The sequence below is a fragment of the Kockiozyma suomiensis genome (genome assembly GCF_038497685.1).
Source record: "Kockiozyma suomiensis strain NRRL Y-17356 unplaced genomic scaffold V2V93scaffold_2, whole genome shotgun sequence".
Taxonomy (NCBI): Eukaryota; Fungi; Ascomycota; class Lipomycetes; order Lipomycetales; family Lipomycetaceae; genus Kockiozyma; species Kockiozyma suomiensis.
The window spans coordinates 991423-1016217 of NW_027117665.1; the positions used below are offsets into that span (position 1 = coordinate 991423).

The 24795-nt window shown below is 42.1% G+C and overlaps 11 protein-coding genes and 1 non-coding gene across 12 annotated transcripts; 4 read left to right on the forward strand and 8 right to left on the reverse strand.

Moving 5' to 3' along the window:
* Window positions 1-523: 523 nt before the first annotated feature.
* Window positions 524-1914, forward strand: V2V93DRAFT_364657 (Pre-mRNA splicing Prp18-interacting factor-domain-containing protein). Its single transcript, XM_066908894.1, has one exon. The coding sequence runs from the start codon at window positions 546-548 to the stop codon at window positions 1785-1787; it is 1242 nt and encodes a 413-aa protein (XP_066768091.1). The 5' UTR covers window positions 524-545; the 3' UTR covers window positions 1788-1914.
* Window positions 1831-3152, reverse strand: V2V93DRAFT_364662 (40S ribosomal protein uS4). The gene is made up of 7 exons (XM_066908895.1): window positions 3076-3152; window positions 2958-3000; window positions 2868-2889; window positions 2764-2792; window positions 2574-2705; window positions 2313-2483; window positions 1831-2253 (listed from the first exon to the last, which is right to left on the reverse strand). The coding sequence occupies exons 1-7, from the start codon at window positions 3080-3082 to the stop codon at window positions 2073-2075; spliced, it is 585 nt and encodes a 194-aa protein (XP_066768092.1). The 5' UTR covers window positions 3083-3152; the 3' UTR covers window positions 1831-2072.
* A 684-nt stretch (window positions 3153-3836) lies between these two features.
* Window positions 3837-3918, forward strand: V2V93DRAFT_t12. The gene has a single exon. It is a non-coding gene; the product is annotated as a tRNA-Ser (tRNA).
* Window positions 3919-4894: 976 nt separating this feature from the next.
* On the forward strand, window positions 4895-7171 carry V2V93DRAFT_129271 (WD40-repeat-containing domain protein). Its single transcript, XM_066906799.1, has 4 exons — window positions 4895-5168; window positions 5233-5349; window positions 5428-6624; window positions 6682-7171. Exons 1-4 carry the CDS (start codon window positions 5025-5027, stop codon window positions 6763-6765), a joined length of 1542 nt encoding a protein of 513 aa, XP_066768093.1. The 5' UTR covers window positions 4895-5024; the 3' UTR covers window positions 6766-7171.
* On the reverse strand, window positions 7015-7818 carry V2V93DRAFT_364668 (uncharacterized protein). Its single transcript, XM_066908896.1, has 3 exons — window positions 7660-7818; window positions 7443-7516; window positions 7015-7340 (listed from the first exon to the last, which is right to left on the reverse strand). The coding sequence occupies exons 1-3, from the start codon at window positions 7754-7756 to the stop codon at window positions 7305-7307; spliced, it is 207 nt and encodes a 68-aa protein (XP_066768094.1). The 5' UTR covers window positions 7757-7818; the 3' UTR covers window positions 7015-7304.
* A 675-nt stretch (window positions 7819-8493) lies between these two features.
* On the reverse strand, window positions 8494-9958 carry V2V93DRAFT_343010 (uncharacterized protein). Its single transcript, XM_066907841.1, has 2 exons — window positions 8942-9958; window positions 8494-8876 (listed from the first exon to the last, which is right to left on the reverse strand). The coding sequence occupies exons 1-2, from the start codon at window positions 9831-9833 to the stop codon at window positions 8665-8667; spliced, it is 1104 nt and encodes a 367-aa protein (XP_066768095.1). The 5' UTR covers window positions 9834-9958; the 3' UTR covers window positions 8494-8664.
* Window positions 9959-10227: 269 nt separating this feature from the next.
* Window positions 10228-12040, forward strand: V2V93DRAFT_129395 (uncharacterized protein). The gene is made up of 3 exons (XM_066906800.1): window positions 10228-10722; window positions 10817-11391; window positions 11469-12040. The coding sequence occupies exons 1-3, from the start codon at window positions 10620-10622 to the stop codon at window positions 11691-11693; spliced, it is 903 nt and encodes a 300-aa protein (XP_066768096.1). The 5' UTR covers window positions 10228-10619; the 3' UTR covers window positions 11694-12040.
* Window positions 12041-12638: 598 nt separating this feature from the next.
* V2V93DRAFT_364675 (Thiolase, N-terminal domain-containing protein) lies at window positions 12639-14659 on the reverse strand. The gene is made up of 3 exons (XM_066908897.1): window positions 13393-14659; window positions 13143-13323; window positions 12639-13075 (listed from the first exon to the last, which is right to left on the reverse strand). The coding sequence occupies exons 1-3, from the start codon at window positions 14405-14407 to the stop codon at window positions 13030-13032; spliced, it is 1242 nt and encodes a 413-aa protein (XP_066768097.1). The 5' UTR covers window positions 14408-14659; the 3' UTR covers window positions 12639-13029.
* V2V93DRAFT_364676 (uncharacterized protein) lies at window positions 14660-15809 on the reverse strand. The gene is made up of 5 exons (XM_066908898.1): window positions 15695-15809; window positions 15556-15585; window positions 15385-15500; window positions 14986-15324; window positions 14660-14916 (listed from the first exon to the last, which is right to left on the reverse strand). Exons 1-5 carry the CDS (start codon window positions 15716-15718, stop codon window positions 14766-14768), a joined length of 660 nt encoding a protein of 219 aa, XP_066768098.1. The 5' UTR covers window positions 15719-15809; the 3' UTR covers window positions 14660-14765.
* A 1261-nt stretch (window positions 15810-17070) lies between these two features.
* V2V93DRAFT_364683 (uncharacterized protein) lies at window positions 17071-18267 on the reverse strand. The gene is made up of 5 exons (XM_066908899.1): window positions 18184-18267; window positions 18033-18062; window positions 17848-17963; window positions 17441-17779; window positions 17071-17371 (listed from the first exon to the last, which is right to left on the reverse strand). The coding sequence occupies exons 1-5, from the start codon at window positions 18205-18207 to the stop codon at window positions 17221-17223; spliced, it is 660 nt and encodes a 219-aa protein (XP_066768099.1). The 5' UTR covers window positions 18208-18267; the 3' UTR covers window positions 17071-17220.
* Window positions 18268-19248: 981 nt separating this feature from the next.
* V2V93DRAFT_320224 (uncharacterized protein) lies at window positions 19249-20841 on the reverse strand (the record flags this gene model as incomplete). The annotated part of the gene is made up of 2 exons (XM_066907307.1): window positions 19249-20699; window positions 20757-20841. The coding sequence occupies 2 exons, from the start codon at window positions 20839-20841 to the stop codon at window positions 19249-19251; spliced, it is 1536 nt and encodes a 511-aa protein (XP_066768100.1).
* An 876-nt stretch (window positions 20842-21717) lies between these two features.
* V2V93DRAFT_364691 (major facilitator superfamily domain-containing protein) lies at window positions 21718-24608 on the reverse strand. Its single transcript, XM_066908900.1, has 4 exons — window positions 24008-24608; window positions 23558-23953; window positions 23417-23492; window positions 21718-23357 (listed from the first exon to the last, which is right to left on the reverse strand). The coding sequence occupies exons 1-4, from the start codon at window positions 24309-24311 to the stop codon at window positions 21908-21910; spliced, it is 2226 nt and encodes a 741-aa protein (XP_066768101.1). The 5' UTR covers window positions 24312-24608; the 3' UTR covers window positions 21718-21907.
* Between the last annotated feature and the right edge of the window lie 187 nt (window positions 24609-24795).

The following is a 24795-nucleotide window of genomic DNA, read 5'->3' on the forward strand; positions in this document are numbered from 1 at the left end:
CCAAAGTCAAGTCTGCTTTGAAATAGGGGCTTCTGTGAGTTGTTTTACCTGATTAGGAAAAGGAACAATGCGGCGCCTATTGCCAAAGAGATGGTACATCTAGAGTCGAGAAGTCATATAGCGGATCAATCGAAATGAGAATATGTTCAGCAGTAAATAATCATTACAGTTTATATCAAAGACTAATGTTATCTTAATGTTTAAGAAAATAAATTCATTACTGCTATTAGTTCCAGTAGACGATATAGCTCGACAATCAGACAGCGACAACCAGCGCAGTATATATATATATATATATATATATCTTCATCTCCTTTCTATTGCAAAAAAAAAAGACAAGTAGATTAATAACCAAGGACCAATGCAAATATATTCAAGAACTTGTTGCTGTATCAACGTAAATGCTCTCTCTATAAGAGGCTTTGGGAGCCTTAAATCAAAATATATACCAACCCCTTACTAAAGTAATCACACCTAACCTGCTGGCACATAATGCAATATTCAATTTCTCTTAACTGAATAAGCAATAACCACAACTCACCGCAATGGCAGACACAAATACCGATTCGGTCGAATTTAAATTTAATACATTTGGTGGGAAGAAAACCGAATCAAAAGACTCGCCTCATGACTCGCTTCTCAAACGTAATCGCCGTGGAAAAGACAAAGACGTGCCTATAGAAATCGACGCGGATGGCAAAGAAATCAACCCATACATACCAAACTTCATTTCTAAAGCACCGTGGTATGTCGATCAATCAGGTGAAGCATCACTACGACATCAGCGATTACGTGAAGATCGAGATAAGAGGGAAGCTGATTTAAAAGATGTGTGGTATAAGCGTGGCGTGAAAGCCGGGCCTGCTGCTACAAAATACCGGAAAGGCGCTTGTGAGAACTGTGGAGCTATAACGCACAAGACGAGAGATTGTATGGAGCGTCCCAGAAAATTGGGTGCAAAATGGACAGGACAGGATATCCAAGCAGATGATTTGATTCAAGATGTACCAATGACATGGGACAGTAAACGAGATCGATGGAACGGGTATGATCCATCGGAGCATGCGAAAATCATTGAAGAATATCAAAAAGTAGAAGAACTGCGCAAAAAAGTTGAAGAACAAGAAAAAGATAGTCAAGACTCTGAAGAAGAGAAAGAAGAAGATTCCGGTGCGCGCGGAGGAAGTCGCTCCGTGCGTATTCGTGAAGACGTCGCAAAGTACCTTAAGAGACTCGACGTGGATGACGATTACAATCCCAAATCCAGGCAATATACTGGTGATGCTGATATACTTGCTTCTGCGGACGACTTTGTTCGACAAATTGGAGACGAGGCTAAAGCTTTTGAAGATATGAAGCAGTTTGCCTGGGAGGTTTCTGAACGTGGTCAAGCTAATGTCCATCTACAAGCTAATCCGACCGAAGGTGTTATTCTCAAACGCAAACTTGACGAGGAGGCTCATGAAAAGAATGAAAAAGCCAAAAAACAATTGCTGGACAGATACGGTGGCTCAGAGTACTTACAAGATCTTCCAAAAGAATTGAAAGCAGTTCCCCAGGAAGATTATAAAGAATACTCTGAATCGGGAGAACTCATTAAGGGTAAACCGGCTACTATCCCGAAATCGCAATATCCTGAAGATGTTTATCCCGGAAATCATAGCAGTGTATGGGGTTCCTGGTGGCATGACTTTAAATGGGGTTATGCTTGCTGTCATTCGACTATGAAGCAATCGTATTGCACGGGAGATGCTGGTATCAAGGCTGCCAGCGAACCAGTTTTGTAGGTTTCAGAGTTTTTTGTATATTACTATTATCATTATTCAAGCATAACGGCGCATCTTTCTTATTGTCTTTATTTGTGTTTGGCATTGTACTATTACAACTTTAATTTAATCATTTGTAAAATTAAGACGAATGAGAAAAATTATAAAAATCTAGACGAACTTTTCAAATTGCGCTAAAATACTAAAACAAACATTACTTATTGGCACAAAGTAAAAAGGTACATGCTTGCGTTCCAGAATTCTTTTTTTACCTTTCCAACCCAAATGTACAATATAAATGATAATTTACTCGTCATCCTCCTCCTCAGCCTCTTCGTTCTCACCACCGGTAGCAGCGGCAGCACGCTTGCGCTGGACACGACCAGGGCGGCCACCACCGTAGGGCGATGTGAGAGCAAAGTCAATGTGCTTCTGCGAGTCCAAACGAACCATGAACGAAGGAACGGTGACGATTTGCTTGCCAACACTGCATGCCGATCTATTAGTACTGTACACTCACAAGTAAACGCTAACAATATTACATACCGAACGTGTCTCTGCTTGATCAAAACACGAGCGTGGTGAATGCTCTTGGCCAGGCCGAGCTTGAAGACCTGGGTCTGGAGTCTCCGCTCCAAGAAATCCTCAATCTTGAGAGCCAACACGTAATCGAGTCTCATCTTGTCCTCGCTAAGGACACCGACACGAACGAGACGACTATTATAATTGAATATAGATGTTAGGACTTTAAACTTTCTATTCCATCTTTACTGTATTTACACCAGTAATATAGATGTAGGGACATACCGAATAAGGGCGTTACCCTCGAACAGACGCTTGGGGTCCTTCTCATCACGAGTCAAAAGGTCACGAGCAGCACGTCGGATCTTGGACAGCTGGAGACCAATTCTGTAAATCTCCTTCTTGTTCTTGAGACCGCTAGACGAAATTGTAAATTTTCTATTGCTCCATAATTCAAACAAAGGTGGTAACGTACTATTCACCGGCAAGCTTGAGCTCAGAGTCCTACAAATCATCACCAGTAAGCATCTCACTAATATTTTTCTCATTTCATTTCGTCTTTCAAAGGGAAGTATTTACCAAACGGGCAAGTTCGTAAGGACTATAAACAATCATTAGCACTATATTCACAACAACATACTAATCTTGCAAATCAATATTTCAACATACCGCTTGGGGACCTGGTAGGTCTTTGAGTAGGTAGCAGGAGCGCCTAGAAATCACAAATATATCAGAGATGCTGTTCCACAAATATATTTTCTATAATCCAAATAAGATCAGAACGTACGAGGCATGTTGTTGACTTTTTGCTTGAGTTATCGATAACAAAATTGAGCTGAAGAGACCTAGAATACCAAAATTCAAGATGCGCGATTCGATATGGAAGTTCAGCTCTCAGAGCATCGAGAATGAGTTACCCTAACTTGTGACTGCTTTTCTAACTAAACCCTACGCATCATGTCACGTGACTATATATCTGAGCTTCGTGAGATAGTATTTCAAGACATGATAGTATTGCAACAACTGCTTTTAATATTTGCAAGTATCGTAATTATGAAGGGTATTTTTATCTCAAAAGAGGGCTATTGCTCGGGGATGGATGTAATATGAAGACTTAATAGATACATGCGACCGAGCCCGCAAGATAATAAAAAGATACCCTGAAAAATCCATCATTGAAACTATAGAGTAAAATCGACGATGAAAATGATATACAATCAACGACGGTAATAGAAGTACATCGATATGCGATAATACGCCCACCACAGAATAGAAAATGAATAACGTCTTCAGTCGCAATAATGATCTGTATAGCGTCTTTTCAACACGATGTCGATATTAATTTCACTATCTCAATTGTAGACTAGAGCAAGAATTAGACTAGAAATACACGCAATAATAGCAAGTTGAAGGCACTTACTTAAAAAGGTTCTCGAAATCCTTTCTTCGCAAAAAAGACAGCGAGAATTGTCTATATAATAATGCCTTACATGTTAGGGTTACTATTGGCAACTGTCTACAGGTGAAAAATTAGAATTTTTTATTAAAGGCGCTGTGGCCGAGCGGTTAAGGCGAGAGATTAGAAATCTCTTTCCCTCTGGGAGCGCAGGTTCGAGTCCTGCCGGCGTCGCCATATTCTTCATTTTTTTTCCAATTTTTTTTTTTGCTATTTCATATATATATATATTGTAGCAGTTATAATTGAATTTCTTTGATAAACGATTAGAGAAGTGATTATACACGCGAAAGTAAGAAAAACTGTTCCAGAACCAGCATGTGCGAAGAGAGGTTTTAATTCGTAACATTATCCCCACGATTTTTCAGGGTCCGAAGGCAGTATGAAATTACGCTAACATGGGAATTCTAAACTGAAGACCGCTGCCGGCACAATAATCGCGACAATGAGCTCTCGCAGGCAATCGAATACTGTCGATGAGCAGCCGGAGACAGGTGACGAAGCTGCGTCGGATGAGATGACTCGTGAAGTGGAGCATGGGGAGATTGACGCGCGAGTGCGGTCTGATGAAGCTTTACAGAATTTATTTGACGAGGACGACGATGACGAGGACTTTGAATACAATGGCAACGACAATGCGGCAGAAGACTACGAGGATGATGACGACGTCGAAGACGTGGATGAAGACGAAGACATGTTTATAGAGCACTACGACTTTGACGACGACGATGTGATCGATATTCGGTATGTTCTTGAGTACGGGGACGACGAGGACGAAGACGACAATTACACAGCAGACGGTCTGGAAGACTACGACGAGGACGATGAAGACGACGACGAGGACGAAGAAATGGACGAAGACGAAGCTGACGAGGCGCGTCGAATAGTAGATGGCGCGCTGCTGTCGCTGCGCCGTCGTCTAACACACAGCGGTAAGTCTCTCCTTCTTATCTCCCCCATAATAACTCCGCTACTCCCTCCCCGCTTGCGCCTTCCTCCCAACCCGATTTCAGACCACATCCGCGACCGCCGCTCGACTACACCGCAACATTTCTGTGCTTCAGCGAAAAGAACAATTACTTTCGCTGAACTATTATTCAACTTTGTTTCCGGGGGTCGAGTCAAAGAGTAACTTGTCGATCACCGCACTCTTCTCGCCAGTCGAGATTCTGGGTCTGGGCTCAGGTATTAGTCGGGTGCTAGCGCTCACGGAGGGGGCGTACGCGAGCGTTGATTTCAGCACCTTTCCCATTTTTTGGTTTTCTCTCGTGTTGATCTCAATGTCAACCAACTCTATGATGTCGTTGGCTGAACTCTTATTCGCAGTTCGTCCTCCGGCCCGGCGATCGTGGGGTCAACCACAGCTCGATGAGGTGCCTAATCCGGTAGGCACCGAGCTCGCTAATAATGGCGAGTTTGGCTTCGTATGATTTATCTTTTGCTCGTGAGCTTTATCAAGGCTTGCGCTTATTGGCTTTTTTATTACAGGTCGAGGCCAAGGAGCATCAGCTTAAAAGCCGAAGAAAATATCCCCATACTATAGGTGATCGGCTATTCCGACGAGAAATGTCGAACATCAAATATCCATCATCGACATTCAGCAAAGTAAGTACTACACATTATGATCAATTCATAGATAGGCTGTCAGTTGAGAGCAGCATCTAACTAGAAACTACATTGTAGAGCATGGTGCCAAACCACACAGAGAAGAGCTTTATGCCATTCCATACTTGCACTTATAGTGGACAATTCTCCGAGGACGGAGGTTTCTTTTATACAGCGTCCAAAGATTTCAAAGTGCGGCTGTACGATGCAACAGCGCACGACTTCCCATGGAAGCTGTATAAAACAGTCCGCGTCGAAATGGCACGGTGGACCTTGACCGATGCGTCTCTGTCCAACGACAACAAGTGGGTTGCCTACAGTAGTATATCTCCAGTAGTTCATCTGGCGAGCACGAGTCCAGATGTCGAAGGTCAGGAGGCATTGGATTTCAGTATGAGTACAAATAGCGATGGCTTCGACCATATCCACCGCAATTATGGTATTTGGTCTCTTCGTTTCTCTGCCGATGGTCGCGAGATCGTTGCAGGTGCAAATGACTGTTGCATGTATGTATATGATATTGAGACCCGTAAAGTATTGTTACAATTAGCTGGTCACCAAGATGAGGTGAACGCCGTCTGCTTTGGTGACGAATCTGGCAATATCCTCTACAGTGGATCTGACGACCAAGTAATCAAAGTCTGGGATCGACGAAGTATGGGCTCCAAGCAAGAGGCCGGAGTTTTACTTGGTCACGTCGAAGGTATCACCTACATTGACTCAAAAAAGGACGGTAGATATTTGATATCTAACGGCAAAGATCAAACGATGAAACTTTGGGATATTAGAAAGCTCATGTCGGCAAGCGACTATAACGAGATTGGATATAGAGATTATAGCTCTCGATTCGACTACCGATATCAGCGGTTTCCGCACCCGGTCGGCAGTCGTCATCCTAAAGACTGCAGTGTCATGACATACACAGGTCACCATGTGCTCAGAACGCTTATCCGGTGCCACTTTGCACCTCCTTCTGCTGCCGGAAGTCAGTACTTGTATTCCGGCTCATCTGACGGTAGAGTACATATCTGGTCACTAGACGGCCAAGTAGCCAAGATCATCGATGTGAGCTCCAAGAGTGCTATTTACAACGACGATCAGGACCACGTCTACCGAGCTAGTCGTGGGTTCAGAGTCAATCAGAGCTCAGCTGCCTGCGTCAGAGATGCCTCGTGGCATCCTTATTTGCCAATGATTGCAACATCTGCGTGGAATGGATACTCTAACGAAGAAGGTAGCGTTATGTTACACAGATGGCGGGATAATACAGATGAAGTAAGTCCATTTTTTTTTTATTTAGCTATTTGAGAAGGTAAACTTATCGTAATCTAGGTCCTGAGTGATGAAGAATCTGGAGATATGCAACCCGCAATTATCCCAGACGATGACTATGAAAGTCAAGACGATTACTATTAGTTTATCAGTTCATCACCGCTGTTTATATTCTCTACTCGTTGTCTCTAGGCGGGTATTTTTGGGAGATATGGTTTTTAGTGCAGTTTTTTAAGAGGAAAGGTGGTAGTGTCGGTTTTTACAAATGGTAGAAGAGGGAACGGAATCATAAGTTTGGAGCAATCTGCTTTTGAATTTTTTTGCTATAATCAGCAGATGAACAGCTATTTGAGTTAACGTTACGATTATTACAATAAAGAAATAAAGGTTAGCTTTTTTTGTAAAACAGTTTGTCAATTAGATATTATACATGATTTTAACTTGACAATCGGGACCTCTCCATCATCTAGTCTATTTCGAAAAAAAGAGAAGTTTGTTAAGAGTCGATCTCCTGTACACGAGTGATAAGATGTTTATAAAAAATCAAAAGGAAGTTGAAATTAAAATCTGTAAAACAAAGAAACAGTAACGTCATACAATAGCAAAACAATGCACAATATGGTGATAGATAATTCTTTATAATTTTTTTTTCTTCTTCAAAAATGTTGATTGGGCGCGAGTATTTAGACGGTGATGAGGTGTCGGATGGGGATATGGATCTAGATTGATATTGTTAGTCCAACATCTTTTCATCTTGATAATCGACATTCAAATAAATGAATCTGGTATTAATTATTGCAAATGGAAAGAAACAAACTTACAAGCTTGACAATATATCCGATAGCGCCCATGACGACAAATCCCATACCGACTGTCTGGATGATTTTCAAGTATTCTAAAACCAACCATATCCGTTAGTCGTAACTCATACATTGCATATATCCCCATTATAATATCAAATCGCTGAAACCATTGAAGAATGAAATACAGCAGCAATATCATCGAATGATTGTGGAAAAGAAAAAGACTCACACATACCCTTCTTAGTCGGTTTTGTGCATCGTTTGACGAAGGTCAATCCCTCCTTCATGAACTCCTGCGGGTACTCGGCGAGTTTCTGAGCGGAGTCGGCCATTTGTGTAAATTATAGGTTTAAACGTCGAGTTCGTGGAGTGGCTCAAGTTTCTTATTTTTATAAAGGACAAGAAGGATTTGGTCTCGATGATGCCAGAGTGGCCGACACTTGATTTGTGCTGACACTAAATATGGGGTTTGTGGTGGTGTGTGCTGGTGGATAAAACCAGATGCCGCATAATTCTTTATGTTTTACTTTTGCTGCTTTAATGTTTCCCATTTGATGCTGAATCTTCAATTTTTGGAATATGTAAATCTGAGATATAGTTAACTATCTGATGATTCTGCGCAATGACCTTGCGAACTGCCAAGCTACTATGCTGAATCAGTATCCTAACCCGTACAACAATGCATACTTTCAAAATACAAATGATTTACAAACAATAGCGATATCGTAATCTGTAAAACTAATTCTGCCGCAATTTCTGCCACAATGACGTGTTGCGTACTATTTGCCATGTTCTAATGTTCTATCAGGTGTGCGATGAATTACCACAGGGGGAGTTTAATGACCATCTGGATTCAAGATATGTGTGAAGATGAAAGTGAATTGCATGGCTTTTTACCAGCAACTGGCGGAAGTATTGCTGAGGCGTTTTTACGTTAATTCCTATTTCCTACCTATCGTGCATCACGACATCCGATTGGGTATTCAGCTGTTGTTGCGGCCGTTGTAGTGTTTGCAGTTATGACTAGGCGAAATAAGCTAGGTGACAAGAATACTGGGCTCGTATCCGACGGTGAGAGCATTATAGAATAGTATGGCATTACTGTGATTTCCAATAAATACAAAAACCCAAAAGAGCATGTAAAACAGAATCCAAAAACTGATTTGTCGTAAATAATTTTCAACGCCTCCAAATTACAGATCTGAAAGATCCAAAAAACAAAGTATATACAAACCTACTTTTACAGCCCAGCTTCTGCTAATTCTTGTGAACAGCGGTCACATCCACAATCAAAATACCATTGCTCTTTTAATGTCTCGCGTCGTGATTCAAGTGGCTGATCGAGCATCATACCGTAGCTTATACAAAGCTCTTCGCCGGGGTTTACGTCGCGCGCAGTCGTGAATTTCATTGATCTGCCGTCTCGGGATTTGATAACATTTGGGTCACAGCCTAGAAAGATATTTAATATCAACAAAATAATAAATTTGAGTGCATTTCGTAATTGAAAAACATACTGTGATTAAAATAAGAGGCAGATGGAAAAATAGCCGAGCCAAGGAATTCGGATTCTGAAGTAAGAGGAAGCTGCCATATCCCAAATGCATTAGCGGCTTCTCTCGCAACCACAGCACGCACATTTTCGACAGTAACATGAGGAAGAATCTCAGATGGCATGACTAATAAAAGCAGTAGAAAAACTCGAACATGAGATTCAAGTAAGGCCGGCACACGCGCTAATAAATCGACTTCGTGAGGCTCGAGTTGGTAGAATGACGTCCATGAGAAATGAGATGGGAGAGAGCTGTTTGGCTTGGATTCAATGTATTTTCTGACTAGAGCTACAGCTACTAGCCTAGCCAGGTCCCATTCTATCTCCTCCAAAGCTAGTAATCTGACCTTGAGCATTGGATTTTTTAACGGATTATGTGCAACTGGCGCCGAATTCGCAATGCGTTGCGCTATTGAATCCCACACTTCTTCAATCTCTTCTGCACTCTCAGGTGATCCGTCCAAAATAATATCCTCTGGAACGTAATCGACATCGTATTCTTCTGACGGGGTAGCAATGCCGCGACCGCTCTGCATGGTCTTGCGGGCACGAGCGACTGCCACATCAATTTTCTCCAGAACAGCAGAAATGAGACTGTCACACGCATGATCTTCTTCCACAATCCACGTATCTTTACATTCTTCAGAGCAGAACCACAGACTAGCAACATCAAGTCGCACTTTCATTGCGCGTCCAAGGTCATACGCAAAACAGTACGCGCAGACTTCTTTTCGAAAGTCGCGGTTGATCGCAGCCGTGAATGGAGAAGGAACATGGTGAATTGTGGTATTCTTTGGAATTGCATTTACAGCAAAGCAGCCACGACCGCCATACGACGTTGGAGCGACGCGGAACATGCGGTTGCTTCTTGTTTGGCAAGTGGTACTTTTGAGCGCTGACGTGGAGCAAAGAGTATGAGACTTCAGAGAAGTGAGGCTGTATGTATGGATGGGGTTTGTACTAATATATATATCATTATATTATCAGATGCAAGCAAATCTAAAGGCAGATTGCACAGATTGATGGATTATTTGGCTAGGCAAATACACTCAGAATATGATAAAAGATGGTCTTCATCGGAAGATGTTTGGAGGAATCGAGTACTTTGATTGTCATCGCTGACAAATGAGCCGTACGCTGGCTTTGAATACAGCAACTTGGTCAGCAAATTACGTAAAATTTATCAAAACTTGCCTCTAATTCAATTTCTTCAAAAAACAAGATTGTCTTTGACAAAGAATTGGACATTTACGACTTTCGAATGTAATCGATATCTTCTTCTTGGGCGACTCAAGACACGTGTTTCAGCCGCATATTTAGCGGCTATTCACTACCTTCTGTTCAGAGCTCATTTTCTTTTCCTTTCTCTTGGCAGCTGGAGGCGAATTTCAATTAAAAATAAGCATGCTGTAAGGATCGCTGAAAAAGCTTACCTGCCCTACTTTCTAGCGAACCGCGAGTCGCCTGCGCCGGGCGTGGACAACATACAGCCACTCGCAGTGCAGACAGTCAGCCCGTGGCCTTGCACGGACCTGCACCGCCATGCCTGTGGCCGTGCAGGACGCCGCTGCGGTGCCGACTATCGCGGTTTTTTGCTGAGTACGCACTCATAGTAGATATCTCCTGCCTCCGACTAAGCCAAAATGCGCACCCGCTCGCTCTTTTTCGCTGTTCTTGCTGCGGGACTCGTGGCTGCTGTCGACTCATCCGTCGCCGCCTCGGAAGGCTCGCCGCTGGCCCGCTTAAGTACGCTGCCCCTCCCTCTTCGTATTGCTATTGCTCTCGACCTCTAATCTGCTCCTTGCACGTCAAAACGTCTCTTCTAACTCTTCTTCCTCAGACGATCCTGCCGACCCCGAAATGGAGCGTGCCGTTGCGGCCGTCTCACCCGCAGTTGCTGATGCCTTTGGCACTTCTGCCGAGAGCGTCGTCGCCGCCTACAAATCTTTCGCCATGTCCTTCATGATGATTGTCTTTTCTGAAATTGGCGACAAGACTTTTCTAATTGCAGCCATCATGGCCATGAAGAACCCTCGCACAGTTGTTTTTTCTGGCGCATTCGCTGCCCTTGTCGTCATGACTGTTCTTTCTGCGCTTCTCGGCCACGCCGTCCCTCAACTCATCCCTAAAAAATATACCTCATACCTTGCCGCCGTCCTCTTCGTCGTCTTTGGCATCCGTCTTCTTATCGAAGGTTACAACATGGCCGCATCCGCCGGTGTTGAAGACGAAATGCACGAAGTAGAAGAAGAGCTCGAGATTAAAGATCTTCATTCGTCGGCCGCCGCTCTTGAAGACGGCAAACACCCTGATCGCAGGTATCCCTCGAGTAAGCTTGCCGGCTTCGCGAACCTTGCCTCGCTCTTTTTCTCTCCTGTGTGGATCCAGACATTCGTCATGACTTTTCTCGGAGAAGTATGTTTCTTCCTTTTTATTTTTATATCCACGTATGTTTATGAATGCACATGCTGACATTCTTTTTTTTTTGACAGTGGGGTGATCGTTCCCAAATCGCAACCATTGCCATGGCCGCAGGCCAAGACTACTGGTTCGTCATCATCGGCGCAATTGTAGGTCACGGTCTCTGCACTCTTGCAGCAGTCATTGGTGGAAAACTACTTGCGGCAAAGATCTCGTTGCGAACCATCACTCTCGCTGGCGGGGTCGCGTTTTTGGTGTTTGCCATCATCTATTTTCACGAGGCTCTTCACCTGTAACTTATTTTCCTATTTTTGTTTACAAAGTTTGCGTTGCAGATTTTACTTTTCCCTTTTCTTTTTCCTTTTCAGGAAAATGAGAAAGAGATGTGGTCATTATCTGAAACCTAATTTTTTTGTATATATTTCTCTATTGACTATTTTCAACTGCGCAAAAGATCATAAAAAAGAAAAGGTAAAGAACAGAAATTGAAATTGAAATGCTGGTTATGAATAAAATTCTGCACTTATAGTGTACTGGATACGTTATATATATATTCTTTTGTTACTATTTGACATGCCGAGTCTGAATTCAAGTTTGAGAAAATGAAAAATGGAAAATGAAAAATGAATAGTTCTTGTTATTTTTCCATAGCGTCGTTGATTGCTTTCGTTTTTAGTTTCTTTCTGTGATGTTATAGATATACGTCTTTCTCAGACTATAATTAATCTTTGAAGATTATAAAAACGCCTTGTCAGGAATTAACTTGATTAGTAGTATTTGCAGTGGCGCTGTGCGTTCAGCTGTCTCAGCAACACTGAAATTTGTCTTCAACCCCGATTAATCTGATTATTTTCATCAATGAGATTCGATAACTGGTGAGGGTATATACGTATATATCGATGTGTAACATAAAATCTGGTATGTAAAGTGAAAAACCGATCTGTAGCTGCACTCCATCCATCCACAGCACTCACCATACAAACATTCCAATGAACAAAAAGGCTATTCCGAGATCTTGCACGTCTGGACTTTCACTTTATTTTGTTAAATTCCTTATCAGTCAGCTGCAACCAGCAAAACTTATAGATCAAATTACCAGTATATCCTTCGTCGGAAATCAAACAACTTTCAGCATCTCTGGCGGCACTCTTCATTATCAAAACTACTTGCTGAGAAACCAACTTCTCACGATTAAAAATCCATCAACGAAGAATAAAAATATAGTAAGCAAACCACACGTGTGGTTGCGGGGACTACGGGTTCTTTATATATCCCTCAATAATTTTACGAGAATCGTACATCCGACACATTTCAACCGCTTTCCGATCCATACCAATCTTGACCAACAACCCAATACAGCTATAAATGAAGATCATGATCTATTGTCATGCAAATTGACAGTAGTAATTAGATTAATTTAATAAATTATAAGTTCCGTTTTCTTAAGCCACTGTGGAAAATGGTCAAGATATAAGAGCAACTCGATTCCGTTTGGGAGAGGAGGCTCCGTATATTCCCGATTCCTGATTTACCCGATACAACTATAGTCTATTAACCAACTTTAATTTAATCTTCAAAATGCATCTATGCAAATAAACATCTTTTTTTTCCTTCATACAAATCAAACAGATCCTACTCGGCGGCAAACAATCCAGCGTATCCTTGTCCGGTCGAAGCACTATATTACATTTTTCGTCAGAATCTTGTCCGTTTTGAATTTAATAAATGTAGATAAAAAAACGTACCACATTGACACGACACCCAATTTTCCACCCGAGCGGCCGAGTCCATTAAGCAATGTGGCAATGCATCGTCCACCGGTCGCGCCTAGTGGATGGCCGATAGCGATGGCGCCACCACCGGGGTTGAGTTTAGCCACGTCGACGCCAATTTCACGGATACAGTATAGCGATTGACTCGCAAAGGCTAGAAGCGAACAACAATTAGTAAGGATATTATATTCATTAAAAGATATAGATAGATAAATAGATATACCTTCGTTGAGCTCGAAAACATCAATATCGCTGACGTTTAAACCGGCCAAGTTCAGCAACTTTGGCACAGCAACAGCGGGCGCAATACCCATCAACCGTGCCGGCACACCAGCAGTAACACTAGCAACAAACTTGCCAATCGGCTTGAGTCCTAGCGCATCAGCTTTAGTGCGCGACATGAGTAAAACAGCCGATGCACCGTCTGATATTTGACTCGAGTTACCGGCAGTGGTAGCTCCCGACTCAGAAAACACGGGTTTCAGCTTTGCAAGACTCTCGGCGGTGGTGCCGGCGCGAACGCCGTCATCCTTGGAGATTGTAACCCACTCGACTGATCCATCCTCAGGAGGCTTTTCACCCTTCTTCTCGTTGTAGACTTTTCTCGCAGTCACGGGGATCACTTCGTCAGAGTAAAACCCATCTGCCCAAGCCTGCGCAGCTTTCTCGTGACTCAAGGCGGCGAATACATCCTGATCCTCTCTTGAGATTCCAAACTCGGAGGCAACATTCTCAGAAGTGATTCCCATAGGCATCAAGACGTCCTGCGCCTCTCCCGGTTCACTAATCATCGCCTCCGATACGCGCGTGGGAATTCCACGATGAGGGAAGTAATCCATCGTCATCGATTCGACACCGGCCGCGATTCCGACATCGACAGATCCACTCTGGATAGCGCCAGCCATGAATGACGCCGCTTGAGCAGATGACGAGCATTGTCTATTGACAGTGCCGGAGGTCGTAGTAAACGGGAATCCGACTTTCTTGATCGCAGTAGCAGACGCCTTTTGTCCACCCAATGTCTGCAAAACAGCACCGGTAAGAACATCGTTAACTTCTGCAGGGTTGATACCAGAACGGTCAATTGTGGCTTTTAATACGGATGCTAAAAGCTCCTCGGGATACATGTTTGCCAGTCCACCCCTCAGTGACTTCGTGAACGGTGTACGCAACGCCGAAACGATGACTACATCGGTTGCCTTCTTTGCTAAGATGTTTGCAATTCCTCGGGTCGCCATCTTTCTCTATCTTTAGATATTAAGTGATAATAATATGCAAGAGCAGAGAAATCTTCGAGATACGAAGATAGAGATAAATACAAGGCAGCAAGAGAATGGATGGCACGAAAAGGAAGGTTGCGGGGTCATCACGAATTTTTCGGATAAAGTAAACCGTCTTCTCGCTTCATCGGAAGAAGTATCCACTTTGGTGCCTCCTCCCACCCCACATTCAGTGCCCTAACCTGATGACCTACTGCTCATCTATTTTCTAGGCTATTAACTATCCAATTGATTTATTTTGTATATAAATTTAGTTATCTTCTCAATTCTTGCTTAGAAAACAGATGCTGTAAAGATTTTAAAAGCATTGATTAGCTTACGATCTGTCCAAGAATCCTACTCCGCTATCTGTGCAGATAACGACAGATTGCTCGGTAATGATCTTATCAGCTTCAAAAGCGCCAAAGATCTTTTTAAAAGTGTCACTATTGACATGAGTCACTTCGATATCTTCAAGAGTCTTGTATCTGTTGTATGCATATTAGTATAGAAGATTACGAGCAAGATCTTACGTTTCGGAACAGAAACGAACATACCTCTCGAAAATGGCAACCTTGTCCGGGCTATCAAGCGATTTCATGAAGTAATATCCAAAGCAATTAGGCTCAGTCTTGAAAACATTCTCAACGAGAGCTTTACCATCTTCCAAAAATCGATCACGAGTTCCGGGCTTGAGAGTAAATTCAATAGCAAGAATCTTTGAATCCTTGACAAATTTCTGTCCGTAGCCAGGACGAGCTAAGAATCCAACATTCGCAGGTTCATAATTGCCAAGAGTAAAAGGGGACCTAACGAGCGGCGTAGACTCTTCTACGAATTTCTCAAAGGGACCGGACTTCATGTGTTTGTTGAAAAGATCATCTTTTGTGTTGTAACTAAAGCGAATAGAAGTCAGTCGGAGGCAGCTCTTTTTTTTTGAACTTGCAAAATCGTACAGTTCAATCCCGATAATATCCTCGCCTTCAACGGTGTTGTAAAAGAAATAGGCAGGGCAAAAATCCTTTTCGTTATCATAGACGTGCTTGAACTCTGGCTTAAGAGCGTCCAGGACCTTGTATATCCAGATTAGTTTCAATTGATAATTTATTTTGAATAAGTGAACTTACAGCATCACGCTTACCTGCGGAAGGAAAAAGCTATTATTAATGCAGTCAGCGATCTTGAATGTAGTCATATCATCTCTCTCTAATTATGGCAGTAACCTAGGCGGCACCAGTACAGAAAAATAGCAGAGTATTGGCTAACCTTTGCGATAGCGATGTAAACCATTGTATTAATACTATTCAATAACAAGAGTCCAAAAGGATTTCTGACAATAGACAGTAGAAAGAGAGAATGAAAAGGGAGGAAGAGATCGAAAGGAGAGGGAAAAGGATGCTTTTAAGAATCGGCCGCATGCATCGGCTCGGTTTAATTTGGTGAGCTAACTCGGGTCAGTAAATTGCCGACTCCATCTATCTTCTTCTCCAGCAAAGCTTGCCAGAGAACTATGTTTTCAAATAAAAGTGAAACCAACAAAAGAATTACACGGAGAAAGAAGAATGAATAAATAGATGTTGTTTGAAGTGTTGTAAAGCCGAATGTTCTTATTTGGATTTGAGAGATGTAGAGTCAATTTATATCCAGCTCTCGAAGACTACTAGTCCACTATCCATTTAACTCTTATTCTAAATAACGAAAGCTTTTAATCAATTATTACTCAAAAATTGACTAATAGAAACTTTTTGTATAGAAAAAAACTACATTTTCGTTGATCTTACAGATATATTAGATAACTAAATAAGATCCGATTTTGAAAATCTTGGTAATTATACCGCTATCTATATCTGCAAAGAACCTTCATTATGCAAGCAGTTATCAATCAAGTTCTTAAATTTGGCACTCTCCTCACACGCAGCTGGTGTAATTAACTATAAATAGCCTAGTAGCATAAGATTATAAAGTTGATCGCACGACTTCTCGCATCTTATACTATCTGATATTCGAAGACTGGGATTTCTCAGCAACCGCTCAGAAACGATGGAAAAGTAGATTCCTCGGTACTCTTGCACAACATCTGGCAAGCAGCATTTGCCAAGCAGATTTGACAAGATTTCTTTTTCTTATAAACTGCTCGCCATTTCAAGTTACCTTCCCCACATAATCTGCCTTCTAATCAGCTTCACGGCCCTAAACCGATGACATAAAGTTGAAGGTATCCTGTATAATCTGACAGTTCACAATACTTTACTAGATAATAGAAATGAAACAGAACAGATGATGATTCTGATCAAAAACGGCCTGTGTTTATTTTATGATGAAAGAAAGTCTTGAGCAATTGCAAAATCTCTGACTACTTGTATCCGCCTTTGCTCTCTTGATTTCACTCTTTCAGATCTAACGAAGTCTACTAGTATAAATGTATCTAATCGATAGTTTTCCTTGTAAAGCAGCGCTTTATTTCGCTGATAAAGCAAGATTGCTGTAAATACTGTTTTGTCGTAAAAGCTGGAAAAAAAGCATCGGGCAGGATATGACTGGAGTAAGGTTAAGCCAAAAATGAACATGTCTAAGCAATCTCAGAAAATGCTTTACTGCGGGTGACTTACTGATTATTCTATTACTACTTGTGATGTCTATCTTTTCTTTTTTCATAAAACAAGATGCCCTTTAGGCTGGAAGAACATCCATATTCATTATATTGATTTACTAAAGCGACTACATTCAGCAGGTTCTCATGATAGAGATCGGCATCTTAAACTACAATCCCGCATCTCGTTTAAAAGAGCAATCTATACTCTTTCCAAGAAACCAACACCGCTGTCAGTGCACTCGACAATCAGTTTGTCGACAAAGATTTCATCAGCCTCAAAGCCTCCAAAAATCTTCTTGTAGACCTCGCCACTGCGGTGAACAACGTCGATGTCGTGACGAGTTTTGTATCTATCACCAGGAAAACAAAATTAGAAATCGTTGATCAAAAGTATTTGAATAATTGGGGATCCATTGTACCTCTCAAAAATAGCGACCTTGTCTGGGTTATCAAGCGATTTCAAGCCGTAGTAACTGTAGCAGTTCGGTTCATTCGCCTTCACATCCTCAGCAATCAACGCCACTTCCTTCAAAAATCGGTCGCGAGTACCAGGCTTGAGCACAAATTCAACGTGGAGAATCAACGAGTCCTCAACAAACTTAGTACCGACACCAGGACGAGTCAAAAATCCAACATCGGCAGGCTCGTAATCATCTAAAGTGAAAGGAGTTGCAAACAGAGGGCCTGCAGCGGCGGCGAATGCATTGAAGGGCTCGGACTTCATATGCTTGTTCAAGAGATCATCTTTGCTGCCGTAGCTAGAAAAATAGTCTCATCAGCATTCTTCGCTGTTAAGAAGTGATTTGCGATAAAAATGAGTATATACATCTCAACTCCAATAACATCATTGCCCTCAAGAGTACTGAAGAAGAAATAAGCGTCGTTAAAAGCAGGCTCGTTGTCGTAAACGTGCTTCGCCTCAGGCTTGAGAGCATCATAGACCTTCATCACATTGTCACATCAGCAATTGCTTCTTAAGTAATTATTTATCCACAAAATAATAAAACTTACAGCATCGCGAGATCCCTGCGCCGGGTGAATCTACAAGGAATTGAAGTAACACGTCAGTAAGCTAGTATCTTTCAACCCTATCGGATTTAGCCCCGAGAATATAAGATCGCAAAGCAAACAGCATAGCATGTATTGAACAAAGCAAACGTACTTTAGCAATAGTAACGAAAACCATGATGATAGTGAATAAGTGATGGGAGATGATCAATTGAGTGATAGTGCTGAAAGGGAAAGAGGGAAGAAAGTATAAACAATTTAAAGGCCGGCTCGCTCGTCATTTGCCGCACGTCCGAGCAATCAGATTGTAAAGCAGGCTTATCTAATAAAGCCGATTAGATAAGCTAGCCTTTTGTCAATTTAACTAGACAATCCAAAAGCTGACAATCGGTCGGAAAATCAAACTATATCGAGATTTATAAATAGAAAGTATACAAAAACTTTGAATTACCGCAGATTTCTATTAATTTTATTAGATAGCAGTGTGATTTTTTGATGAGGATTACTCCGCAGTATTGATGTCCGCTTGGAGACTTCTGAACCATGATCCAATCTTCTAACTGAAAGCAAAGATTGGTCAGATTACTAAATAATTTGAGTGATTTATAAGTTCCTCGATCTCAGATTTGGACTGACAGATTACACTGTTCAGTTTTATGTAGAGCAAAGTTATACTTTGGTCGTTCGAATCCAACAATCAATCTTTATCTCACTGTTACTAATTACATTTTGATCCATGTCCGAAAGACGGCGTAAAAAGTCGCAGCACAGGGACAATACGTAAAAATATCACTCCGATCAGATGTAAATCTATTCACACTATTAGCCTAATTTAACCGATCATCAGTGTTTTTTAATCATCTTGAAAGCAATACTTTTGTTAAGCAGTAAGTTTTTCTCATAATTGTTGCAATATACGAGTTCATAAGTTACAGTTTATCCAGTCGAATATGGAATTTTTTTTACACTAGATATTTATTGTATTGAAATACAAACACAATACCAGCTTTTGTTCATAAAAAAAGCCACGTATAATTAAAAACATGATTAACATTATTGACAATAACTTCCAAATTCCAAATGCGAACGCCAGCCTATGAGAGCGTTATAGAGCAGCTATCGAAAAAACAAACTAAAAATGTACTTATATCAAAGCAGAAACACAAACCACAAAAGTCGTCACAAAACCCTTTCTTCTCAATCAATCTCAATGCTGGATTCACTTTATTTGAACCTGGTACTTCCAACGTCCTTCAGCAAGTCCCTTTGCTGTATCAGACAACAAATTCTCGCGTCGCCTGTTGCAGTAAGCCGTACGATCCATAACCTGGACTTTAATCTCAGCTAATTCCTGAATCGGCTTACCGAAAAGTGACGATAAATTCTCGACAGCCAACTCAAGGTCTTGTTGATTATCTTCAAATATATGAGTGTCGTTGTTCCGCTCAAGATAAAACGCAAACGCGTAAGTCCACTTAAGTGTCTGTCTGCACTCCTGTAGCGCCGCTGATGCCTGCGCAAGATATTGCACCTCTATCCACGACATTCCTGACGTAGACTGTAATTGCGTCATCTTCTTTTCCGTGCGAACAAATATATCCTTGTCTAGCTTAGCTGACTGCTCATGATTGGCATAGCGATTGTAGTAATGCAGATATCGCTCCAGTGACGCGCGCGACTTTGCCTGGCTGTCTCGCGCATCTACTCCTGATTTCTCATCGTATCGCGAGCAGTTATACCACGAAGTACCATGTTCAGACCAATTTCCAATACAGATCCAACAAAACTCATACTTGCATTTACGACAAGTCATATGATTACAGCCACCATTCTTCTCGATTGTAGCTCGACATTTAGGACATTCTTTAGTATGCGCAGAAATCCAATTTGCAGTCTCGGAATCATCTTCGCATTTCTTGATCCATTTGCTAACCAGAGCGCAAATCGACGGCTGATGATCAGGCAAGCCACATCCAAAGCAGAATTTATGGTTACATTTGCATGTAACAGTCGGAACAACAGAAGTGAGATCCTTGGCCGACACGTCGTCGCATTTAACCGCATACTCGCAATTAGGCGCTGGACACCAGATAAGATGCTCGTTATCCAAAACAAACGTTCGATGCAAAAGAGTCTTGTACCGCTCATAGACCGCCGGCTCGACAATCTTCTGGATCGATTTGTCATTCATAACGACCGGGCAGTCAGCAGCGCAGGTGAGATTGCGCGACTCGCCTTCATCTACAATCTTCTGCGTGGTATATTGCCTATAGCAATCCGCGCAATACCTGTGACCACACTCAAGAGCAAACGTTAGTAGGCCTTTGCGGTCCTCGCAGCAGATATCACAAAAGAATCCTGGAACGGGCTTGAGCTCATAAAGAAATTCTTCATTATCGTCAATGGAAATGCCAGCTTTCTTCAAAACTCCTTCTGGATCCTCTGTATATTGCTCTAATAAGCGATCATTATTCCACTTGAAGAATAGAAGGAGGCTCATTGCATTTTGATTGGAAAGACCAAGGATACTTGCGACTTGCTCTATCAGCTTATCCTGCTGTCTCTGAATGTCACCTACTGATAAAACCTCGTAGGCAACTTCATATGGCTTCAACTTCATGCTCTCTGGTTTAACATCATCAAATCCATCGTTGCCGTCGTCGCCATAATCTATACAGTCAGTATTGGTTGCTCTTCTTGTAATTGTTTTATAGTACATAAACTTACCAGAACCTTCATAACTTTCATATCCGAATCCGTCATCAGATCCCGGACCGTAGTCGTCGTCATAGTCGTCGCTAGCGTCGCTCATGCTCTCCACACGCTTCAACTTCTTACTGCTACTAGTGCTAAATTTTGAAAAAAGGCCTTCGTTCTCAGCGTCGTCAGAGGAGACTTCGATAATGTCGTGCTTTTTGTCGCTAGTATTGCCCGCCACACTGGACACCTGTAGATGCAGTCGTCGCTAGAAAGTTCGGCGACTGCTTTTGCCGGAGACCCGTGACGAGATATGACTATGTGAGCCTGAACTTCAATTAGTTCGAGACAAGAAAAATCAAAATATCTCGCGGAAGAATTACGAGATTTGAGAAAAGACAGAAAAAGCGAATAGAGAAGGCGGCTAGATCGGGACAGGCGAGGATATGACTAAGACTCTCCTCACTTCTAACCACTTCAAAACTTCAAATATAATTCCACGAATAAAAAATATGCGGTCACAGCTGCCTCCTTAATAAGTCAACCGCCTAACTATTGTACAGCTGAAATGAGCGTAAGGTTGAAAGCAGTCGCAAAATGAGGTTCCCTCCAAGTTCTAGCTTCAAGTTGGGAGGAACAGTTCCGGACTCTTCTGAGCACGCACGCGTTCTAGATTTGTAAACGCTGTGGAATAAGCAGAGCAAATAACAATGACGCAGAAAAATTGCTTCGGCTTATAAATCAAGCTAAGTCAAAGATAAAGATAGCTTCTGAACAACTCTAGTAGTGGTGTAGCCTATCTATCGTTGGTACTACCGTTGATTACTATCAAAGGGCGAACCTGGATTGACGAGTGGCGGAGGCGTCACGGGCCGGGTAAGTACACAATTCACGTGATATGATCGGCAATCCGACGATATGTCACAATGTATATTCTAAAGTAGCTAGTTAACTTTAGCAAATGGGGTAGCTGTTAAAAAGATGAAGATTATAGATGTTTGCGTAGTGATTTGATTTAAATCCATATCTATATTTCCCTCTTGCTATGCGTATAAACCAGCTGGGACAGCATAAAAGAAGTATGCCGTATATAACCCAACCCAATATCAAATTAAAAAAGAAAAATAAAAAGAAAAAAAAACATTCGCGCCAAGCATAAATATATCAAGTTGAGGAGCGCTTCATAGTAATGGTCGCTTACCCACGCGTAGGGGGTCAAGCTGGATATCTCTTCGAGAACGAGAAACACCTACTCCGGCGCCTAAAGCCTCTTCTTCTTCATCTGACGACACTATAAGTATACCGTCTCCATCCGCAGTTCGATCAGCGTGACTTCCGAAAATAATTGGCGGATGAACACTTCCCACAAAACTGCGCGCATCTCCATCTTCTCCTTCGTCTCCATCGTCATCATCGGTCTTGTTTAAAACTCCGTAGGCGTACCCACTCGATTGCTCAGCGGCAATCCTACTCAGCTCCTCAAGATCGTACTCTGTCATGAAGCATGCGGCGATAAAAGATGGAATAATAATAAACACAGCCACCCAGATTAAGATAGCCATAACATCACGATACGCAACAATAATTGCTTGCCTTTCGGGGCTTGTATAGTCAGGATAATGTTTCCGAGCATACTCAAAATCCCCGTAAATGTCCATGACCTCACTTTGCATGTTCTCCGGAAGATAAAATTTCAAGTACGACGGTAAAAGAGAGGTCCAAATTGCGCCTGAAATCGACGCACCAACAGCCGATCCCAATGAAAACACAGTCAGAAACATGGCAGTAGCAAGCGCAACATCTGAGTGACTACATGATGCTTGTATACCGATTTGAGCAGGAACAGCGAGCATACCACCTCCCAGTCCAGCAATAACTTGAGAAATGACAACGAAAAAAGTATGCGAGTTCGGAACTCGCGTAAAGTGCATTGTCAGGATGCCAACCTGATAAATTGGAATGGCAATTAAAAGCCATCGTTTATACCGATGCGACTTTTTGATCAAAAGAGATACGCCAATTCCAGACAATGTGGCAGCAAATGAAAAAATTTGCACAATCTTTCCTGCGGTATCAGTATTCATCGGCCGCGTGACCATTAAATAGCTAAAAAAATACGGCTGGAAAATATTGTATGCCAAATCATAAAAGAAGATTGTAATACAGCCGCTGCGTACCGTTCTGTCTTTCAAAACGCGAAGACTGAGAAGAGGACGAGGACGTGACGCATCGTGCGGATGTAACTCTGCAAGTTTCGCTAAATGCAACTCCCAGATGATGAAAAGCACAAATAGTATAGTGCCACCAATCAATAGCCCGCTAATACGAGGATCATGCCAGTGTTCTGGCAGAGTACTAGATAACGTCAAGGGAATGAGAACCATAGAGCAGGCAGCTGTAAAAAGAAGCATTCCGAGAAGGTCCAAGGCACTAGATATTGACTTCAAGATAGAGAGCGGAGTATTACCACCCAGAGAAAATTTGGAGATCAATCCCATTTTCCGTGCCTGAAGCTGGTTGTTGAACAGGATAATCAACAACGGTGATGCCGCAATGGGAATTAGCAAAACCCATACACTATAACCAATGCGCCAAGAGAATTTTTCGGCAGCAATATCAGTTAACCAGGGCCTAGTACGAACGTATGAATGTTACTATTACAACTGCAGATAAAATATCGTAATACTTACGCGATAAAGACTGTGACCAGGAATGGTGTATCAGGCAAAACGGAAAACAATGCACGATTCAGCAGATCAGTTGTATCTAAAATATAAGTTAGTTATCGCGAACATCAAAACTACTAAAAACAATGAAAAGAACATCAGTACCAGCCACGAAAATTTGTTGTAAAATAAGCAGACCTGTCGTCCCACTAGCCGAAAAAATTTGAGCACTAGCATATGCCGTCACTCCTCCTGATAATGCCATTTGTAAATATCCAACGCACAGCAAAACCAATGCTAGAGTGAATGCTTCTGGTCGACCAAAAGCATTAGCTACCTTTGCCATTGGAGTCTTTACAACTGCAAATAAAATTCCCTGCACAACTTGTACCATAGCTAACAGCGAATGAACGTGAAATTCGCTGGTGGCAAAGGGTGTCAACAATGCTGCTACTTGGCCCGAAAGAGAGGTGGTGAATGCTAAAAGGAATAAGCCAGCATATGCGCAATGCAGACCTCGGCGGGTCCAGGTCTGTGCAAGAGCCTCTGCCTTTTGAACGCCTACAGAAAGTCAATAAGAAATAAACATAAATACGCAAAGCTAATAAGACGTACCTAATTCTGCGTCTTCATCGATAGTAGTCCCGGTTGTAGCAGACGTCATCGTACGTCCTAGATCCAGCTCGTCAATCTCATCGTTACTGCCTGATCCGTTCTCGGATTCACCGGCCGCGATCATCGGTGAATAAGCGTTATGATAATGTGCCCCGGAATGCTGTTCCTCTATAGACCGGCGGACGTCTGATGGTAAAGGTGTCCTTGATCTAGAACGAGCAGGCGACCGGGACCGATTGCGTCGCAGTACCTGAGCTCGAGATGATTCCCGTGATACGGAATCGGGCATGAGATGTTGACTCATTGGATTGCACAACTGCGTATAGATACTCTGACTATATCTATGGTAAAGCTATGCTGAGCGGTATAGTAACGTATGTTTCAATGGGTAGAAATTGAGAAGAGGCGGTCTGAAGACCACTGTTGTTATTAACAGCACACGACAAACTTAATGCGCGAATAATGCATGCGGCACAGCAGCCAGATATCGATGGAATTGTCTTAGTATCAAGAAAAAAAAACAGCAACCGCTGTGTTGACAAAGAAGAGTTCCTACGATAAAGAGGAATGTGAGATATTGAATCTTAATGATTGGGCGGCGACGCGTTGGGAGAAAGGGTCTAGAGGCGGCAAGTCCAAATTGACAGGCCGAGATTTCTATGAGGTGGTTGACTCGCCGAAAGGTTCCTTATCGAAGAATTGAATTTATAAAAGAGTTCCTGCGAATATTCATTTATTGCTAGATATTTGAACATTTTCGCTCGTATTTAGATTACACGAATGATTTT

Excerpts from the sequence above, each read along its gene's own strand:
- V2V93DRAFT_364657 (XM_066908894.1), top strand. The coding sequence starts at position 546 with ATGGCAGACACAAATACCGATTCGGTCGAATTTAAATTTAATACATTT.
- V2V93DRAFT_364691 (XM_066908900.1), bottom strand. The coding sequence starts at position 24,311 with ATGAGTCAACATCTCATGCCCGATTCCGTATCACGGGAATCATCTCGA. Across the intron at positions 23,954-24,007 it reads CGATGAAGACGCAGAATTAG|GCGTTCAAAAGGCAGAGGCT; the intron begins GTACGTCTTATT and ends GACTTTCTGTAG. Across the intron at positions 23,493-23,557 it reads ACAACAAATTTTCGTGGCTG|ATACAACTGATCTGCTGAAT; the intron begins GTACTGATGTTC and ends CTTATATTTTAG.
- V2V93DRAFT_364683 (XM_066908899.1), bottom strand. The coding sequence starts at position 18,207 with ATGGTTTTCGTTACTATTGCTAAA. Across the intron at positions 18,063-18,183 it reads TTTTCGTTACTATTGCTAAA|ATTCACCCGGCGCAGGGATC; the intron begins GTACGTTTGCTT and ends AATTCCTTGTAG. Across the intron at positions 17,964-18,032 it reads CGCAGGGATCTCGCGATGCT|GTCTATGATGCTCTCAAGCC; the intron begins GTAAGTTTTATT and ends AATGTGATGAAG.
- V2V93DRAFT_129271 (XM_066906799.1), top strand. The coding sequence starts at position 5,025 with ATGTCAACCAACTCTATGATGTCGTTGGCTGAACTCTTATTCGCAGTT. Across the intron at positions 5,169-5,232 it reads ATAATGGCGAGTTTGGCTTC|GTCGAGGCCAAGGAGCATCA; the intron begins GTATGATTTATC and ends TTTTTATTACAG. Across the intron at positions 6,625-6,681 it reads GGCGGGATAATACAGATGAA|GTCCTGAGTGATGAAGAATC; the intron begins GTAAGTCCATTT and ends ATCGTAATCTAG.
- V2V93DRAFT_364662 (XM_066908895.1), bottom strand. Across the intron at positions 2,484-2,573 it reads GAGGGTAACGCCCTTATTCG|TCGTCTCGTTCGTGTCGGTG; the intron begins GTATGTCCCTAC and ends CAATTATAATAG. Across the intron at positions 2,254-2,312 it reads ATCAAGCAGAGACACGTTCG|TGTTGGCAAGCAAATCGTCA; the intron begins GTATGTAATATT and ends ATCGGCATGCAG.
- V2V93DRAFT_364675 (XM_066908897.1), bottom strand. The coding sequence starts at position 14,407 with ATGGCGACCCGAGGAATTGCAAACATCTTAGCAAAGAAGGCAACCGAT. Across the intron at positions 13,324-13,392 it reads TGTTTTCGAGCTCAACGAAG|CCTTTGCGAGTCAATCGCTA; the intron begins GTATATCTATTT and ends GTTCGCTTCTAG. Across the intron at positions 13,076-13,142 it reads TTGGGTGTCGTGTCAATGTG|TGCTTCGACCGGACAAGGAT; the intron begins GTACGTTTTTTT and ends AATGTAATATAG.
- V2V93DRAFT_364676 (XM_066908898.1), bottom strand. The coding sequence starts at position 15,718 with ATGGTTTACATCGCTATCGCAAAG. Across the intron at positions 15,586-15,694 it reads TTTACATCGCTATCGCAAAG|CTTTTTCCTTCCGCAGGTAA; the intron begins GTTAGCCAATAC and ends CATTAATAATAG. Across the intron at positions 15,501-15,555 it reads CCGCAGGTAAGCGTGATGCT|GTCCTGGACGCTCTTAAGCC; the intron begins GTAAGTTCACTT and ends TGGATATACAAG.
- V2V93DRAFT_364668 (XM_066908896.1), bottom strand. The coding sequence starts at position 7,756 with ATGGCCGACTCCGCTCAGAAACTCGCCGAGTACCCGCAGGAGTTCATG. Across the intron at positions 7,517-7,659 it reads CACAAAACCGACTAAGAAGG|AATACTTGAAAATCATCCAG; the intron begins GTATGTGTGAGT and ends GGTTGGTTTTAG. Across the intron at positions 7,341-7,442 it reads TCGGATATATTGTCAAGCTT|ATCCATATCCCCATCCGACA; the intron begins GTAAGTTTGTTT and ends ATATCAATCTAG.
- V2V93DRAFT_129395 (XM_066906800.1), top strand. The coding sequence starts at position 10,620 with ATGCGCACCCGCTCGCTCTTTTTCGCTGTTCTTGCTGCGGGACTCGTG. Across the intron at positions 10,723-10,816 it reads CTCGCCGCTGGCCCGCTTAA|ACGATCCTGCCGACCCCGAA; the intron begins GTACGCTGCCCC and ends CTTCTTCCTCAG. Across the intron at positions 11,392-11,468 it reads TCATGACTTTTCTCGGAGAA|TGGGGTGATCGTTCCCAAAT; the intron begins GTATGTTTCTTC and ends TTTTTTTGACAG.
- V2V93DRAFT_343010 (XM_066907841.1), bottom strand. The coding sequence starts at position 9,833 with ATGTTCCGCGTCGCTCCAACGTCGTATGGCGGTCGTGGCTGCTTTGCT. Across the intron at positions 8,877-8,941 it reads TGCCTCTTATTTTAATCACA|GCTGTGACCCAAATGTTATC; the intron begins GTATGTTTTTCA and ends ATATCTTTCTAG.